Genomic DNA, 16,325 nt, shown 5'->3' on the forward strand with positions numbered 1-16,325 from the left:
TGCGCAACAGGTAGGCTGACTACATATTTCCATCCCTTATGAGGAAGAACTGCGGTAATATTTTAGATATACAAATAGGCTATCACAGCAAAACTAAACGTTCCTATGAAAATATTATAGTGATAGGCTACCATATGTATAAATCCACAAATTCACTATTGAGTACCACATACACACTGTAAGTCCCCATAGTAATATTATAGGAAAATTGTCCTGACATGAAATAACAAAAGCATCCTCATGTTTTTTTTATGTGTTTTGTTTGTAATATATAGGCCATGTAGGCATTAACATATTTCCACCCCCACCCCTCCCCTCTCACTCTCTCTCTCAGTTGTCATGCAATACACAATACGCACAGACTACAAATGTGCACATTTGCATTCTTACATAAACTCAATTGAATAGCCAAGTTGAAAAGTTGGAAAGAATTTATTGGTTTGTCCGTATTTACAGCTTGAATGGCCAAAATTTATTTTGGATTATACTTGCATTATACTGTTGTCAACAGGCATAGAGAGAAATTTGTTTCCAGTGTCCAAAACATCACAAATGACTGTCATGTAGGCCTACATATGATGTGTATGTGACATATATTTTCTGTCCTTTTAGCAGCACAACTGAAATAACTGAAAATGATTTGGCGCTTACACATTTACAGTGATTATATGTTTGCAGCCGTAATCTATAAGCAAAAACAAATGAACAAACAAAGAATTACAAATGTTTTGATGTACTACACGCATATCATTTGATAGTCCCTTACACATATTTTAACATGACTTGCCAGGGCCAAATCACGCGAGAGTTCATAACTAGAGCATTGTGGCGACGAGAGTAGAACAGTGTAGAGTTGTGTTGTTGGAGAAGGAGGAGGAAGGCAGAGAGTAGAGAGAGAGGAGGGAAAGCGAGACTAAACAATAACATTTAAGTGGGGGGAAATATATTTTTTAACATGGCATCGGGTGACACCCTGTACATAGAAACGGATGGGTCGGAAATGCCAGCCGAAATCGTGGAACTTCACGAAATCGAAGTAGAGACAATCGAGACAACAGTTGTTGGAGACGACGATGACCACCAGCCTATGATCGCCTTACAGCCTCTTGACACAGACGATCCCCACTCGATTCACCATCACCAGGAGGTGATTTTGGTGCAAACCAGGGAAGAGGTGGTGGGTGAGGATGACTCTGAACTGCACACAGACGACGGGTTCGAGGACCAGATCCTCATCCCCGTCCCGGTGCCCGCCGTGGAGGAGGACTATATCGAACAGACTCTGGTTACTGTCGCTGGGAAAAGCTCGTCGGCAGGGCGGATGAAGAAGGGTGGAAGCGGAAAGAAAGCGGGCAAAAAGAGCTACTTGAGCGGAGAAATGGGCAGAAAATGGGAACAGAAGCAGGTCCAGATAAAGACTTTGGAAGGGGAGTTTTCTGTTACGATGTGGGCATCGGGTAAGTTCAGAGTCTGGAGTGAATTCCTGCAAGCTGGCCTCTCGCATTGTTCTCTCTGTGTGTAGCCTGTGACTGGGCCCGGCGGGGGCCTCGTCCTCCACCAAAGTTTAAACTATTTCCGAACTCGGGACCACTTGAAGTCCTTTTGAAATGTTTTTGTTTTTATGGGAAGCCATGTTTTATGTGTCGATGGGCGCCGCCATATTTCCCCGGTCTAGAAAGTATGGCGGCCCGAAAAAATGGCGTTTATTTGGCCGAGGAAGATGGCGGCGAGAGTGGGAGCGAGTGCTGTGCTCTGCTGCTGGCTCCTGCTAGGCCGCTGTGGCGCAGTTTAGCAGTAACCGACTCTTCCACGAGCAGGGGGAGGTGCTGCCTTCAAGTGCTCTCATAAGCTCCTGCTTCCTACTCCGACAGCTGTGAATTAGACTTGTTGAGCATTCAAATGCTTTCGGTCTAAAATAATAACAGCGAAATGCATCATGTGGCAAAGGTTGTTTTTTGATTGCTGGTGTTGTCCTTCATGCATGGAATTTATGATTTTAATTAATTTATTAGTGAAAAGTTGCTGTATAACAATGGTGCATAGAAGTAACGTTAGTAATACAAGTAACCTTTAGGCTAACTATCATCATTGCATTTGTCTTTTCAATACCATGGACTAGAAGTTAAGTATGCATAAAATTGTGTCCAACCAAAAGACCAAAAGATTAACCAAAGATTAAACAAAGCAAGTGAAAATGCATGCAACAATACGAATTATGCATATAGATTGCTAAACAATAACATAAACAACCTTTAACATCAGCTCTGCTTCCATGCTCTCCTCCCCCTAAACGTCACATCTTTGTAACTCGGGTATTATAGAAATTTCCGACTATTTATAACAGTGGCTTGTCCTTCATGTAGGCTACGATTAAGTCGTAATTAAGATATTGCCGAGAGCACTGGCTTGGCACAAGACTTGAGCTTTATCTTTGCACTAACTTTACCTAACGGGTGTATACTGTTTGACGTGCAAGGCACCACAGTTCAGCTTATTCAGCGAACAAGTTAAACTACTTTATAGCTTAAAGCTGTGATATTTTATAGCTTCGTCAGCATTTAAAACTGCATACAAATTGCTCCACGATACGGTCGGTGCATCACATTGGTTATGCTGGTAAACAGTGAAAGTGGTCAGGGTCCAATTCGCTCTGCCTACAGCTGTACAGTTTGCGAGCTAAAGAGAAGACGTTTCCCCCACCTCTTTGGTGCCTGTAAAACATGCGGTCAGTGTGTTGACCAAAGTTTTACCAAAGACAATTCTAGTCTGCTCTTAATACATGTAAACCTAATCTTGACTCTAGAAATGTACTCAGTCATGGTTTATTGATAAGGAGATGAATCACAACCAGTTGCAAAGTTGTCAAAGTAACATTACATTAAGCGGTGAATGGCTGAGTCCTGTCCTGTCCAGACGCTTTCCTCATAACAGCTCTCTGTGTGTCACACTCATTCAGATGACAAGAAGGACATCGACCATGAGGAGCAGATCATTGGTGAGAACTCTCCACCAGATTACTCTGAATACATGACAGGGAAGAAGCTTCCTCCAGGAGGCATCCCAGGCATCGACCTGTCAGATCCCAAACAGCTGGCAGAGTTTGCACGGTGAGTGGAAACTGGGACGTTCCCCTTCATCCAGTCATGTTGTCCAGTCAGATTTAGTGGACCATAATAACAATGTGTTCATACAGCACTTTTCAACATAAGTTTCAAAAAGGCCATAAAATAAACACTACTAAAACAGCAATAGTGAGAAAGGGGGAAAATTGTGAAAGTTTTATTGTGCATAAAGATGTAGCAACCCTCTGGAATACCTTCTCTATCCACCTAAACCAACCCATAGGGCAGGAAACAGTTTTTTCAATGTTAAATTGGACACCTTGTACTGTTGACCATTTGGCATCAAAACGACAGAGTGGCCACTTTTTATGCCCCCCATCCATTACCCATACAAGTTTAATCAAATATGTTTTTAAAAAGTAACTGAACAGTTCTTGGTGTTTTCTCAAATTGCGAGTGCAGACAGTTCTCGTCTGTAAGAATGTGACAGTTTATGTGTTTCCACTGCAGAATGAAGCCAAGGAAGATAAAAGAAGATGATGCTCCCAGAACGATAGCATGTCCACACAAAGTGAGTGTGGTGTTCTCTATATTACATCAGTATTTGTGATTTGTGATATAAGAAGTGTATATGATGATAGTAGCCATTGACCCACCTATGTAATATGATGGTTTATGAATCTAAGGAATGTTAAATCTTGTCATATATATTTGATATTGCCAACACTGCTTGTAAGATATAATTAAGGTAAATGAATAGTAGCTCACCCTGTTGTGTGTATGTTTATATCATGTTGACATAGTTGCCTCAATATGTTGTAGGTATATATTACATTGGTATTAAGAAAACATTTCAGCATTCTGATCTGTCAGGATTCAGTTGCTCTAATATTCTACAGAGGGCTGCACAGTTAAGTGAATATGTCTCGTGCGATTAATTTCATCTTGTTTATCTTTTCCTCAGGGATGTACCAAGATGTTCAGGGACAACTCAGCCATGAGAAAGCACTTGCACACCCACGGGCCTCGCGTGCACGTCTGCGCCGAGTGTGGCAAAGCCTTTGTGGAGAGCTCGAAGCTGAAGAGGCATCAACTCGTACACACAGGAGAGAAACCTTTCCAGGTGAGTGGCTTCGCTCCCCGCCAACCGCACCCACTTTCATTCCTCTGGAGACGGCTGTATAATTTACCATTCATTCAGAAGTTGAAGAAGTAAAAATCTTTGTATACAATGAAATTTAATATTATGTTACACATTCGCTCACCTGGCTTCATGTTGCTACAGTGCTGGAGGTACAATGAAGTCCACAGAAAGAAGGGAAGACATCTTCATTTAGAACAATGCCGTTTTCATGTCAAACGCCAAGCTTTTGCAACATGATATCACATTTTATCTGTAAGCAGAGTTGAGGCAAGCAGCAGTTTAACGCTTTCTGTGTTTTGTCTCCAGTGCACATTTGAGGGCTGTGGCAAGCGGTTCTCTCTGGACTTTAACTTGCGCACACACGTGCGTATTCACACTGGAGACCGCCCCTATGTGTGCCCCTTCGACGGCTGCAACAAGAAGTTTGCCCAGTCAACCAACCTGAAGTCTCACATCCTCACACACGCCAAAGCTAAAAACAACCAGTGAATCGACTATCATCAACTAGCCTACCAACAACGTGAGCAAACATCGGAGGATTCTACCCGTATCTCCACTCCCTCACAGACAACTAATATCCTGTGGCCTGCTCTGTTGTGAGATATCAAATCCCCTTTGTATTGTCTCTAGATAAAAGGTTTAAAGAGAGAAATGACCTTTTCAAAAACTTTTTGATACGCGTATGGAGGTGAGAACAAGGAACTTTTGAGAACCCCCCACCCCCCCTCAGACTTCCTCCCCTACCTTGGCGTTACCCGGAAGGAAAAGCTTACGGTTTCTTCTTGTGAAGATGTTAATTCATGGATCTGCACCCGAAAAGTTATTTATACCTTAACACAGCCATTTCAAAACAGAATTTTACAATTTAAGTCTAATTTGCATAGATCCTCAGCAATGAAACACCTTTTCAATTTTGTACTTTCCCCAAGTGTGCATATTGTACACTTGCTTTGGCATAAGGTTTGTGGTAACGTATGTAATATGTTTTTCCCTGTAGCTCTTCTCGGAGGAGATTTCACAATATGTTGTACTTCCCCTTTTTTCCCTGCATATTAATTGGGTTTCAGGGGTGGATAGGGGCGTTCTTTACAGATTTTCATTTTGTATAATGCAACGTTAAGGTATATCAGAATCATGTAGATAATAGCCATGTGATTTCAATAGTGATCAATGATTAAAATGTTTTTTTCCCTGCACTACCAGATACAAAAGTGTCATGTTTGTCCTTGCACTCTGTATCTTCCCTCTTAAGCTCTAAGCATTAACCAGACTTTGTGCTGAATATTAAAATAGAATGTATCAGGTTGCTTCCAGCAGTTTCACAATGCTTTGTTGAGGAGAGAAAAGTAGTTAAATCCAAATTCCCTATTACAGCAAAATTTTAAGAACACCTCATAATAAGTTGTGGTTCATTCATTCTTCAGACTGCACATAATTGTGGTAGGTCTAATAATTTGATGAATGCAGAAATTTGAAGACAACACGTAATAGCTGGTACATTGTGAGATGGAATACATTGTCAGCTCATTGTCTGCCTGAACAGAGGAGTTTAAGATGTGTTACAGCAGAGACGAGAGGGAACATCAATTTGCATTGGAGATGAAGGGTTTTATTCTAAAATGCCATCTGTTTAGAAAGAAGCTGTACCCGTTACTGTAGAGCACAGACGGATGAAAGCTTCCTCAAATGTTACTAGTTTTTACTTTGCTAGTGACTACAATATTGTTTTCTAACGTTTATTCCTGCAGCAGTTCCTTTTTCTAGGAGGTGTCATTTTCATATGGTGGATGTCTTATGAAATCTCAATACATTTGCAACTCGTTTCTGTAACAGTGTATCCCTCAAGCATTTTTGTTGCGATTAGTCCTATGCAGTCTCAATATGTCACCCTGGCATAACAACTAGGGCACAATAAGGTGATGATTCCCCAAATCAGGTAAATTCAAGGGCAATTATTCAAGAGCTGAAATCACTGCATTGGTGCATCTGTATTGGCACATGTCTAAAAGCTACAGAAGCACAGTGCTGTCTCTTAAATCCTGTTGTACTAAGGATAATCCTTAAGAATCAATGACATTTCCAAGTAAAAATCCAGCTTTATTAAATGTTCACAATCAACACAGCACAGGCAATCTTTTATACACTAAATATATTTGTTTTGAGGAACACTATTTACAGGTTTAAAAAGTAAAAACAAGTGCAACGATGCTGGTGGGCAGACTTGCTGAACTTCTGCGCCACATGTAGTGCAATGGGTCAGTTTGCAGTTGCAGCAGAACCTGATTAATACAGTGTGTAATTACAGCGAGTACAAACCAAGTTTAAGTGAAGTTTTACCAGACTTTTTCCCCATCTTAACCCAATATTTTAGGTGAACATGTCCCTCCACATGGCACAATGTCCACATTATACACAAGACAAGAGTAACATCTTTAGAATGCAAACGTTTTCATCGTTACCGTTTCATGGTTGAATAATTGTACCTGGCTCTTCCCTGCAGACTGGTTTAGTGTGGCCAAATATTACGGAATAATCAAAGAAAAGTTGATATTTTGCCAATCTCAATCTTTCTATTTACAAACCCAACCTGAGTAGAATCACATGCTAAATTTCCTTCATAATCTGAAAAATGATTGCATCCAATATACAGATTTTGCATAGAATAATGCCCAATATGATATTGGCTTGTTATATAAGATTTATGCAAATGTGTGGATTGTGTATATCTAAGAGGCGATTGGTATGTATATTTTAGCAGTAATTTGTGTTCATTTATGAAAAAAAAAGAAAAAAAAAAAAAAGGGTAATGCATTGCATCCCATTTATCCACACTTCCCACTGCTGTGTATTTACCGACATGAATCAAAAGGCTTAAGCGATGTGGCAAAAAAAATCCACTAAGCCATTACAGACACGTGAATTGGATGCAACTACCATATAATCACACCTATCCTTCAGTGGATAGAAGTTATGATGCAGGGGAAAAACAGTCCTGCACACTAGATTAATGCAACGTTTCATCCTCAACTGGATTTAGGCATATATCTGAGTAAAACAAGGAAGCATAAATCTAGTGTGTAGGCATCTTTTTCCCCTTACTTCACTGTCTTGCCTTTGGCATCAGGCACCTGGTCAGGATTCTGGATGTGTGTACAGCACCTCCCTGCAGGGCAGAAGCTAGCCTGGTGGTTTAAGATTCAGGAGCGCTCCTGCTGTACGTCTGGGAGGTGTTCACTTCTCCAGCAGAGCAGCCAACAGAGCGGGGTAGTTTGGTGTTCCCCAGCCCGTAACAGGGTCCCATGCTGGTGCAGCGCAGAAACCCTTCCCCTGAACCTGCTCATCCAGACAGCCCAGGTGGCAGCCTTCAGTCACCTGGGAGGAGGCACAGCATGTAGGAAACAGATCATGAAATGTGTAGCAGTCCTAGAGAGTTCCTTGTTCCTGCTTGTAACAAAATCTCTTCTAATTTTTTGCCAGACCGCTGAGCGCCACGGCCACCACAAAATCAAAAATTGTATAAAAATTGATATAAATTGATCTCTAATGCGCCTAATATGCGCATCACGTCATTTGGCGATGCACAGACGGTAAACCATTATTCCACCGGACACAGTGCTGTCACTGTAGGTAATTAATGCTAATCCTCTTCCCATGCCACAGCAGCTGTTTTAGGGCACAGTTGCCCAAGAGCCTGAAAATGTTGCCCTACGTCTCATTGACTTTTAACTGGGAAGAAGAATCTTCTGGAACCTACATGAAAACAGCATCCAGTACCTTTTATGGACAGACAGTCAAATGTTTCAGTTCCTGACAGACAATGTTCCCCACAGGCTGCATTTGCAGTCTGGCTAAACTAGACTTGCCTAGTTTAACTTATTCCTTGCTGAATGCCAAATCTCAGCATGTGTATCTAATGGTATGAGATCATGTCAGAATAAACTTATGACTGCTCAATACTGCCACTTAGTTATTATATAGCTAATTCACAGTTATAAAACCAATTGACAGAAAAACATGTCAATTGTTTGGTGTTTTTAATGCAAAATGTTTCACAATACTGCAAATGCATACATTTCTTTTGTATAGGTTGCCTCCAGGCGGATTAAAACCTCTACTCTCAGCAGTGGTAACACCATTTGATTCGTAAGCAATGTCAAGAAACAATAAAAGTGAGTTTTAAGAAGCAATTTAAAAGAGGATACTGACAGAGCCAGCCTTGGGTGTTCAGGCTGGTCGCTCCAGTAGAGAGTAAACAGTAGAATAACTAGTTGACTTACATCGAATAGGGCCTGTCCCTTGAGCTCGTAGAGGCGAGGGTTGAGGAAGCCCAGAGCAGGCAGGCCTTTCAGCAGCCGCTGATCGTTGATAAGAGCCAGCATGCCTCCGACCACGGGGGTTGACGCCTGGAGGAGCAGATCAGAAGACAAGAGGCGCGATGAAGCACAACAAAGTGAGCATTCAGATTATGTTAACACAAAGTCCTGTCCAAGCTACAATATATCACGAGGAGGACTTCTTCCTCCTCTGGCAGAACCCTAATGATTGATCCGAGGTCTAGGGCTCCTAGACTTTGGAACGACCTGCCTGAGGAGCAGAGACTGGCCAAAATCAACATCATCTTTTAAATTACTTCAGACTCAGGTGTATAGACTTGCTTTGATGTAATGATCTTTTATTAATTGTCTGATTAATTGCCATTTAATGTCTTGTTTTTAGGTATCATATTCTGCTTACGTTGCTTTTTATCCTTGGTTTTTATTTGTAAGGCACTTTGTTATGACTGTGTCCGTTTATTCCTTGGTGTTGACTTGTTAAAACACTGTCAAATCTCAAGTATAATCAAGTACAATGTCATTTACCGAGGTCCCCGAGACCCAGGGGATGGGTGCTCTGTTGGTGACCACCCAGTAGTTATCAGATAGGGCGGCCATGTCTGGATAGGCTCTCCCACTGGTGTTGAAGTAAGTCTGCGGAGGCAGGCCTGCTGCTGCGGCCTTCAGATAGCTGTCCACCGCACTGGCCTATGGGAACACATGCGTACACAGCATTAATTACATTGTCTGCATTTACTGTATATGCCATCTCCTGCGACAAGTCTGGAAAAAGTAACAACTACATCAAAAATGCAGTCTCCATTCAAGAGATGGACTTTAACACTACTAATAGTACTATCCTCTTGGTATATCAGCTCTAATGTGGACTGGCATAAGGGTTAGAGGGGGGAACAGGGTCAGCAATCTATTCTGCATACAGTGAGCCTATCAAAGTTTTCCAGATCTACTCAAATGTCCAAGATCCAATCAAGTGTAAAAGACAAATTCCGTTCTTAAGTCATCAAACCCTTCAGGTCATTTTGAATGCATGCTTAGGTTTGGGAACCTTGTGACAGATTATAATTCAGGGCCTCTACTCTGGGAAGCCTGACAAACGAGGGTCACAGAGTTGATAAGCAGGTCTAAGCAGATGTTACCTGGTAGTCCGGCATCTTGAAGACGTTGCTGAAACCTCCACCACTGATGTAATCTGTGACTTCGTAGGTCACCTTATATGGGTTCTTGAACGAGGTTCCTCCTACTGTAGTCACATATGGGCTGGGAGGAAGGAGAGGGGCACAGGACATGAGCAGGATCACTACACTTTCTCCACTCAATACCAGACTGGATTAGAAGATTTCTATATGATGTATGCATATCACTCTATAGCTGGAGATTGTTATTCACAACAATAAATATCACATATCAAATGACAATAGCTCTACAGCTACATTAAAAAACAAAACAAAAACAAAAACAGGAAGACATGTATCTCAATACATAATATGTAGAACTCAATACTTTTCCAGACATTTTGTTCCGTCTCTAAACATTTTGAGACCAGAAATTTTTTATGTTTCCAGATGTTCTAAGACTTGCATAGGAACCCTGTATTAGAGAGGCGGTCTGGGTGGACTGATAGACCACACTCTGTGGTACTGATTGAATTGGATAAAAAAACCTTTTGCAAAACACACCACAGGCTAAATTTTGTTCTTCCAAAATGAAGCCTCAGTATGACTTTGCAACACCTTCGATTTTGAAATATAAGGCATCAGATAGAATTGCCTTGAAAGTCCAGCCCACTCCAGTGCTATAACAGGGCAGAAACACATTTTCCCCCCTCAGCAGTGGAGTTCATGTTTTACCTTGAGGCAGGGAAACTGGGCCTGAAGGAGTTTTCTCCTTTAGTCAAATGTCTGCAGCCAGCACCACTGTCACCTGAATACGAAACGAGATTAGAGAGAGGGAAAAAAAAACTAAAAACAAATGATGTACCAGGTCATCAGCATACTCTATTGTCCACTGGCTGTATTTAAAGTATTAGCGTACGTCATGGAAAACGCTACATCACAAAAGGTAACTTGTCAACATGTTTGTCCTAGGCCACCCTGCCATTATGGGTGTATATTTAAAACATGGTGGTGGACTCATGTTTCAGGTCATATAATAATCTGACATTAAGAACACAGCAACTCCACAGTAACTTGGATTATGTTGCCAAAGAGACCAAGGCCGACTCGTATTACAACCATAGCATCAGCTCCAACTCCCATCTGCCATCCAAAATTACAGCTAAGAGTTTACCCTTTTGTTCAAGTATTGCCATTTCTGCCTGGTGCCATTGTAAATAGGAATTTGTTTTTTAACGGACCTGGATAGATGAATCAAAGACTAAATAAGAAACAACCATTACTAACCAGAAGCAAAGAGCAAGGAGATGCCCCTGACGCCAGCCTTCATAAACTCAGTGCTGATGCGCATCATGTAAGCAGCAGACAGGCTGTCCTCGTCGTCCCCGTAGCTGATAGTGTGGACCCAGGGAAGGTCAGACATGTTGCTGAGCAGAACCATCCACTGCAGGAAAGGCTCTTGGGACTCATGACGACCTGGAGGAACAGGGGGAGAGTTACTTGAATTTAAATATTGTACATCATACATAATCTTAAGGGAACTGTGTGTCTGTCTGTTTGTCGGAGGGGGGGTCAAAATGAGAAAAAAAATTGCAGCTACGTCATTCCTTATAAGCATCATTTCACAAACCTACCGACCTGGGTTAGTGAAGACCCATGTGGAGATGTTTGCCCCTGTGCTCATGATGTACTCTACATCCAGGCTGGCCTCCATACCGGCTTTGCCTCCTCCCTGGGTGCCAACAACCCGGTCCACCTTTGACAGATGCTGGAAGCTCCTGCCGAACAGGCTCATGAACTCAGCCAGGTCTGCAGGGTGGTAGTACTGCTCCAAGAACTAACCAGGTAGAAGTTGATTAAGTGAGACAGAAAGTACACCAAGTTGTAGTGAGCTTGTAGAATCTGAGCCAAAATATTATGTTCAATAGCAACGCCTGATTACATTTAAATTATAAATTGATATGGTGAGAGCTTCACACCTGAGCTACAGCCTGGCTGTTGTTCTGAGCTGATCCCACATCAGCTGCTGTCAGGTTGTAGCGGGTCCTCAATACGGCAGGAGTCACACCAAGGTGCAGCCATGCCATCGGCTGCTTATGCTTCCTATTGGCTGAGGCTTTGCTGAGGTCCTGTCCCTTGGGAGGGAAGCGGTGAACCCCTCCAACTGTGGGACGAGGAAAACCAATAACCCATCCAGTCCTTACCATCCAATCTTGGCACTTACCAATAATAACTGATCCTAACCTAATTATGTTGAGCAATCACAGATGATAGATGTACATTTGACAGCTGTAGAAATGGCGCTCACCAAAGTCAAGGTGCTGGTGAACGTCATCATGAACAGAGTACGGAGACGATGACCTCACCAGAGAGTGGCCGTCTCTGATGTAACGGTGGAACTTGCTGCCAGGAAGCAGCGTCTCTGCCACCCTTAAAAACAGAAACCAAACAAACTCAAACACAGCCTAAATGCCAACAAATAAATTACCAGACCATAGACATACAAACATATGCATTTGTTTAAGAAAGCTCATATGCAAAACGGATACAACTGATTAATTTTAATATACTCCAAGTGCACAGTTGTTATACTATTTCCAGCAAGTAAAACAGTGTTATAGGGAGGAGGGGAAAGGAGTTATGTTATTTTTGCAATCCAGCACCATTGTTGTGGCTCTATGAATTTCAATAAGCATTCAGTCTCCAGCTCAAAGCCAATTTGATTTCAGCAGCCACAGAAAGAGGAACTGCCTCACAAGACAATGGTGTGACTTTCCATGATTTGCACAATGAGGAACTTCAGCAGAAAAGCAACTCTTTTGTGTCAAGTGCGAATAACAGTTATTGTCGAGTAAGCAGAATAACGTGGGTTAAGAAAGCAGCTCACTCTGTGGTCATGGTGCACTGTAGAAAGTCCTGAGTGTGAACAGTCAGGCAGTCTGTAACCCCGTGACTCTGCAGCCAGTGACGAACCACCTTCTGGGTCAGCTCAGACGGACGCACCAGGGCAGAGACCTCCTCCAGGCTCAAGTACTTACCTGTTGAGGACAAAGGAGGCGTTTCTCAATACTAAACTATCAGGGACAGTGGAGGAAAGACACTTCTGTTTTGTTGTGTAGAAAAAGGTCAAAGTTGAGAGAAGGTGTTTGTGTCATCAGTCTGTAACCACTTTTAAACCGTCAAAATCAATGAGCAGTAAAGTTCATGTTCCTTGTGATATGCTGTAGTTTGGGGGACAGAATCGACCATAATTAGAAATTAATGATAAATAAATCTATTGACTGCAAAAATAAATAAATATAAAAAAATGAAATTTAAAAATAAATGAGTAAGACAAGGTGTTAAGAAACATTATCTATATAGGCAATTTATTTCCCCGTTGATGCATTTCTGTGTTTGTCCCAACTGTGATAATGAGGCTGTCAATCAAACACATGTGGGTGGTGTTTAACACATGGTTGGTTTCAGTGAACTCCTAGTTTGCATGCTCCACCCGACTGTCCGACACCAAGCACACTGGAACATCTCATTAGCATATTATGGGGCAATAAAAAAATAAAAAATTAAATAAAGCTTCTTGATTATACTTTGTTTTACTCATTTATTTATTGAATTATGTTAATTGAGAGATTTCGCTGCATATTTTTTAATACATTTGTTTATTTTGTATTTATCAATAGATGTATTTATGTATTCATTTATTTCCAATTATGGCCAATTTGTTAAAAGCAAAGAAAAAAAAATATTCTCTTATCCTAAAGCCAGAAGAAACTCTTAAACAAATCTTCAAATTCATACAGATGCAGGACATGAAGCTAGACCTTAGGCCTTACTGCTGACACAGACAGAGAACCCGAGGCCCTTGATCTGTAAATAGCCCCGGCACTTCCTGATAGAAAGTTCAACAAGCTCACACTGCGACCCAAGAAATCTGGCCATCATTCCTTAGCAACAATATGCAGATTTTTAGGTAAGCTTTAGGAGAGCAAACAGTGACTAGACAGAGTCCTACCGTATTGTGCTGAGTCAGGGTCTGACACCAGTCTGAGCGTTTCCTCCAGCAGGTCGACATTCTGCTGCTTCAGGGCAAAGGTCAGCTCCAGCTGCTCCGAGGGCCTGACCCGGCCCACATGAGCCCAGTCCTGCGGCATCCTGAGGACCAAACACAACACACACACACACATTTAGTTAGGATGCTTATTCAAAGAGGCTGAACATAACCCGTGACTGTGAAACCATCCTCTGTCTGTATAGTTTCAGTTACTACAGTACAGAGGTGGGGACTCGAGTCACACGGCTTGGACTCGTCACAATTTGAATTACTTGAGACTTGACGATGCATGAAGAGAATACTTGAGACTTGACATGGGTTCTGCTGACTTGGGACTTGACTTTGACTTGTACTTTAGAAACTTTTTCAAGTCAGCAAAGTCTTGACAAAAGATATATTGTGTTTGTGTAAATGACTTAGATTGAAAGTTAGGAGATTTGTTCCACCAGACGACTGAATTTAAATTCTGTTTTCTGAATTTGTATGGAATGATTGAATTTATTGAAGTTGAAACTGATCATGGAAATAAAACTTGATTTGTTCTGACTTGACTTGGTACTGACTTGGGACTCGGAGCAAAGACTTGGAGCCAGTTGCATAAAGCTAGTTAAGACTAGTCTAAGCCTTAGACTGGTCTTAGATTCTCAGGTTGGAATAGTCTAATTAAGACTGTCTGTTACTTAAATATTACAACTGACTTATTTTGAGGTAGGAATGTTAGCCACCTTCCCCCCGGCTAATCTTGAGTTAAGAACTTTGTTGTTATGGCAACGAGTCACTGTCAGAGTGGGACGTTTAAATACTGAAGCTGTTTCATACAAGATGCCAAATCTTTGGTTTTTGGGAAGAGTCTGAAGAAGAGAGTCTTTAGAGACAGAAACAACACATTAGAGATCTACAACAACCAAGAAGTAGTAGGAACAGGTAAATATAAATGTCTATAGCAAGTTTCACTTAAAGTCACATGTAAGTCTAAGACCAGGTCTATCTTTATGCAACTGGCCCTTGGTCACACCTGTGCTGAAATATCAGCTCCTTCATCATTGCATCATTTTGTTTCGTCACTGTTTAGATCCAAGTAGGCTCATTATTTGTAAAGTCCTTTGAGACTTGACTTGACTTGACTTGACTTGACTTCAAGATCACTCCAGTTGTATGTTCTGCATGAACATTATAGTTAGTGGCAACAATCAAAGGAGAACAAGATCAAAGGAGATGCAAATTGCTGGGCAGTTTTCCAGACACACTCCTTGTCTGAAAGTATATTTTAGTAGGGATTTCCCCTTTGATATGTAGACTGGGGCTGTCAAGACTGGTCTGTGTCTATGAGGCTTGACCTTCATGATGTCAGAAAAAGGTTTACATAAAGGACAGGCACAAATATGACGAATTAAATTATACAGAGATTGTGGAAGGGCTTTTTAAAGGTGGTTTACTCACAAGACATCTTGATCATCTTCCAGGTATCCACCCCAGACCAGCGTGCTGCATAACAGGGGGATGGTGAAGGTCAGCCTGGCAGGACAAGAAACAAAACATTACAGGGGTTCGTACAAACAAAATGAGCCGAAAAACATCCAGAAAGCACCTCGGGACTTAAAAACAGGAAGCGTTTAATCTCTCGGTCATAACAAAAGGAAGTCTTAATGTTATCTAAGTAGGTCAAATCAAATTCACTCCTCAGCACGCAGACAGGCGCATAAAAGCTAGCTATATACTAAGTCTACACTTGTAAACGAAAGACACATGGCTATTTATGTGAGCGCTTTTAGTTAACCAGCTAGCAGTCAGATATCTAGGTCATAACAGCAAGACACAAAACACGAGTTGCGCGACATACGAGCCACAAATACTAGTAATGTTAAAACGGCTGTCTAACTCTATCTGCTTTCCTAAACAAATCTGGGAGAAAAACAACTTTTATCTTATTACAAAAAGGAAAAAACACTCACAGAGTCTTCATCGTGTTGCCATGAATTACATTTACCGAAACTCAGCTGTTTTGTCCTGTGGGCAGACGGTTATAGAGGCAGGAGTCACGTGATCGCTTGTCATGTGATCAGCAGCCCGGTGACATTTATCCATGCTTTCCTCATCCTAAACTCACTTCCTACTGCCATGAAGATCACTTGATATTGAATCAGAAATTAAGTCTCTCAACGGCTGTGGAGAATGGCCATTTATTTTTATGCTTGATAAACCTTTTTTTTTTTCAATGTACTTAAATGTCAGTAGCATCCTAATGCATTTACCTATTGGTCTAAAATGAAGGCTATTTTGATCAATATAATCCCCATTCCAATCAATGGCAATCACGTTTTCCAGTTTCTGCTTGCAAGATTTTATAAAAACACTTAAGTGTCAGAATTACCTTTAAGTGATTAATAATTAATAGCTAAAACACACTTGGATGTCACTGGTGACCACAGATAGGAAAATATAGGGAAAACATCATTAAGACAGCTAGCTAGGCAAACAATGCTACCAGTCTTCAAGCTGTCTGTAATAATTCTTCACACCTTGCAAATGGTATTCAATAGTGACAACCAAGTCCGTTTATGTCAGCATTTTAAAGATAAGCTGGCAAGAGAAAGACAAAATTAGAGTTCTGTTGAATAGATA

General features: G+C 41.4%; 2 protein-coding genes across 2 annotated transcripts; one reads left to right on the forward strand and one right to left on the reverse strand.

The window, feature by feature from the left end:
- Positions 1–858: 858 nt before the first annotated feature.
- On the forward strand, positions 859–5,490 carry yy1a (YY1 transcription factor a). Its single transcript, XM_071904239.2, has 5 exons — positions 859–1,457; positions 2,957–3,107; positions 3,573–3,633; positions 4,027–4,185; positions 4,513–5,490. The coding sequence occupies exons 1-5, from the start codon at positions 956–958 to the stop codon at positions 4,693–4,695; spliced, it is 1,056 nt and encodes a 351-aa protein (XP_071760340.1). The 5' UTR covers positions 859–955; the 3' UTR covers positions 4,696–5,490.
- A 792-nt stretch (positions 5,491–6,282) lies between these two features.
- On the reverse strand, positions 6,283–15,728 carry tpp1 (tripeptidyl peptidase I). The gene is made up of 13 exons (XM_071904240.2): positions 15,656–15,728; positions 15,144–15,218; positions 13,665–13,804; positions 12,540–12,690; positions 11,961–12,082; positions 11,632–11,816; positions 11,291–11,489; positions 10,940–11,128; positions 10,388–10,460; positions 9,677–9,797; positions 9,066–9,227; positions 8,484–8,609; positions 6,283–7,578 (listed from the first exon to the last, which is right to left on the reverse strand). Exons 1-13 carry the CDS (start codon positions 15,664–15,666, stop codon positions 7,438–7,440), a joined length of 1,695 nt encoding a protein of 564 aa, XP_071760341.1. The 5' UTR covers positions 15,667–15,728; the 3' UTR covers positions 6,283–7,437.
- Between the last annotated feature and the right edge of the window lie 597 nt (positions 15,729–16,325).

Source organism: Centroberyx gerrardi, chromosome 17 (assembly GCF_048128805.1).
Source record: "Centroberyx gerrardi isolate f3 chromosome 17, fCenGer3.hap1.cur.20231027, whole genome shotgun sequence".
NCBI lineage: Eukaryota > Metazoa > Chordata > Actinopteri > Beryciformes > Berycidae > Centroberyx > Centroberyx gerrardi.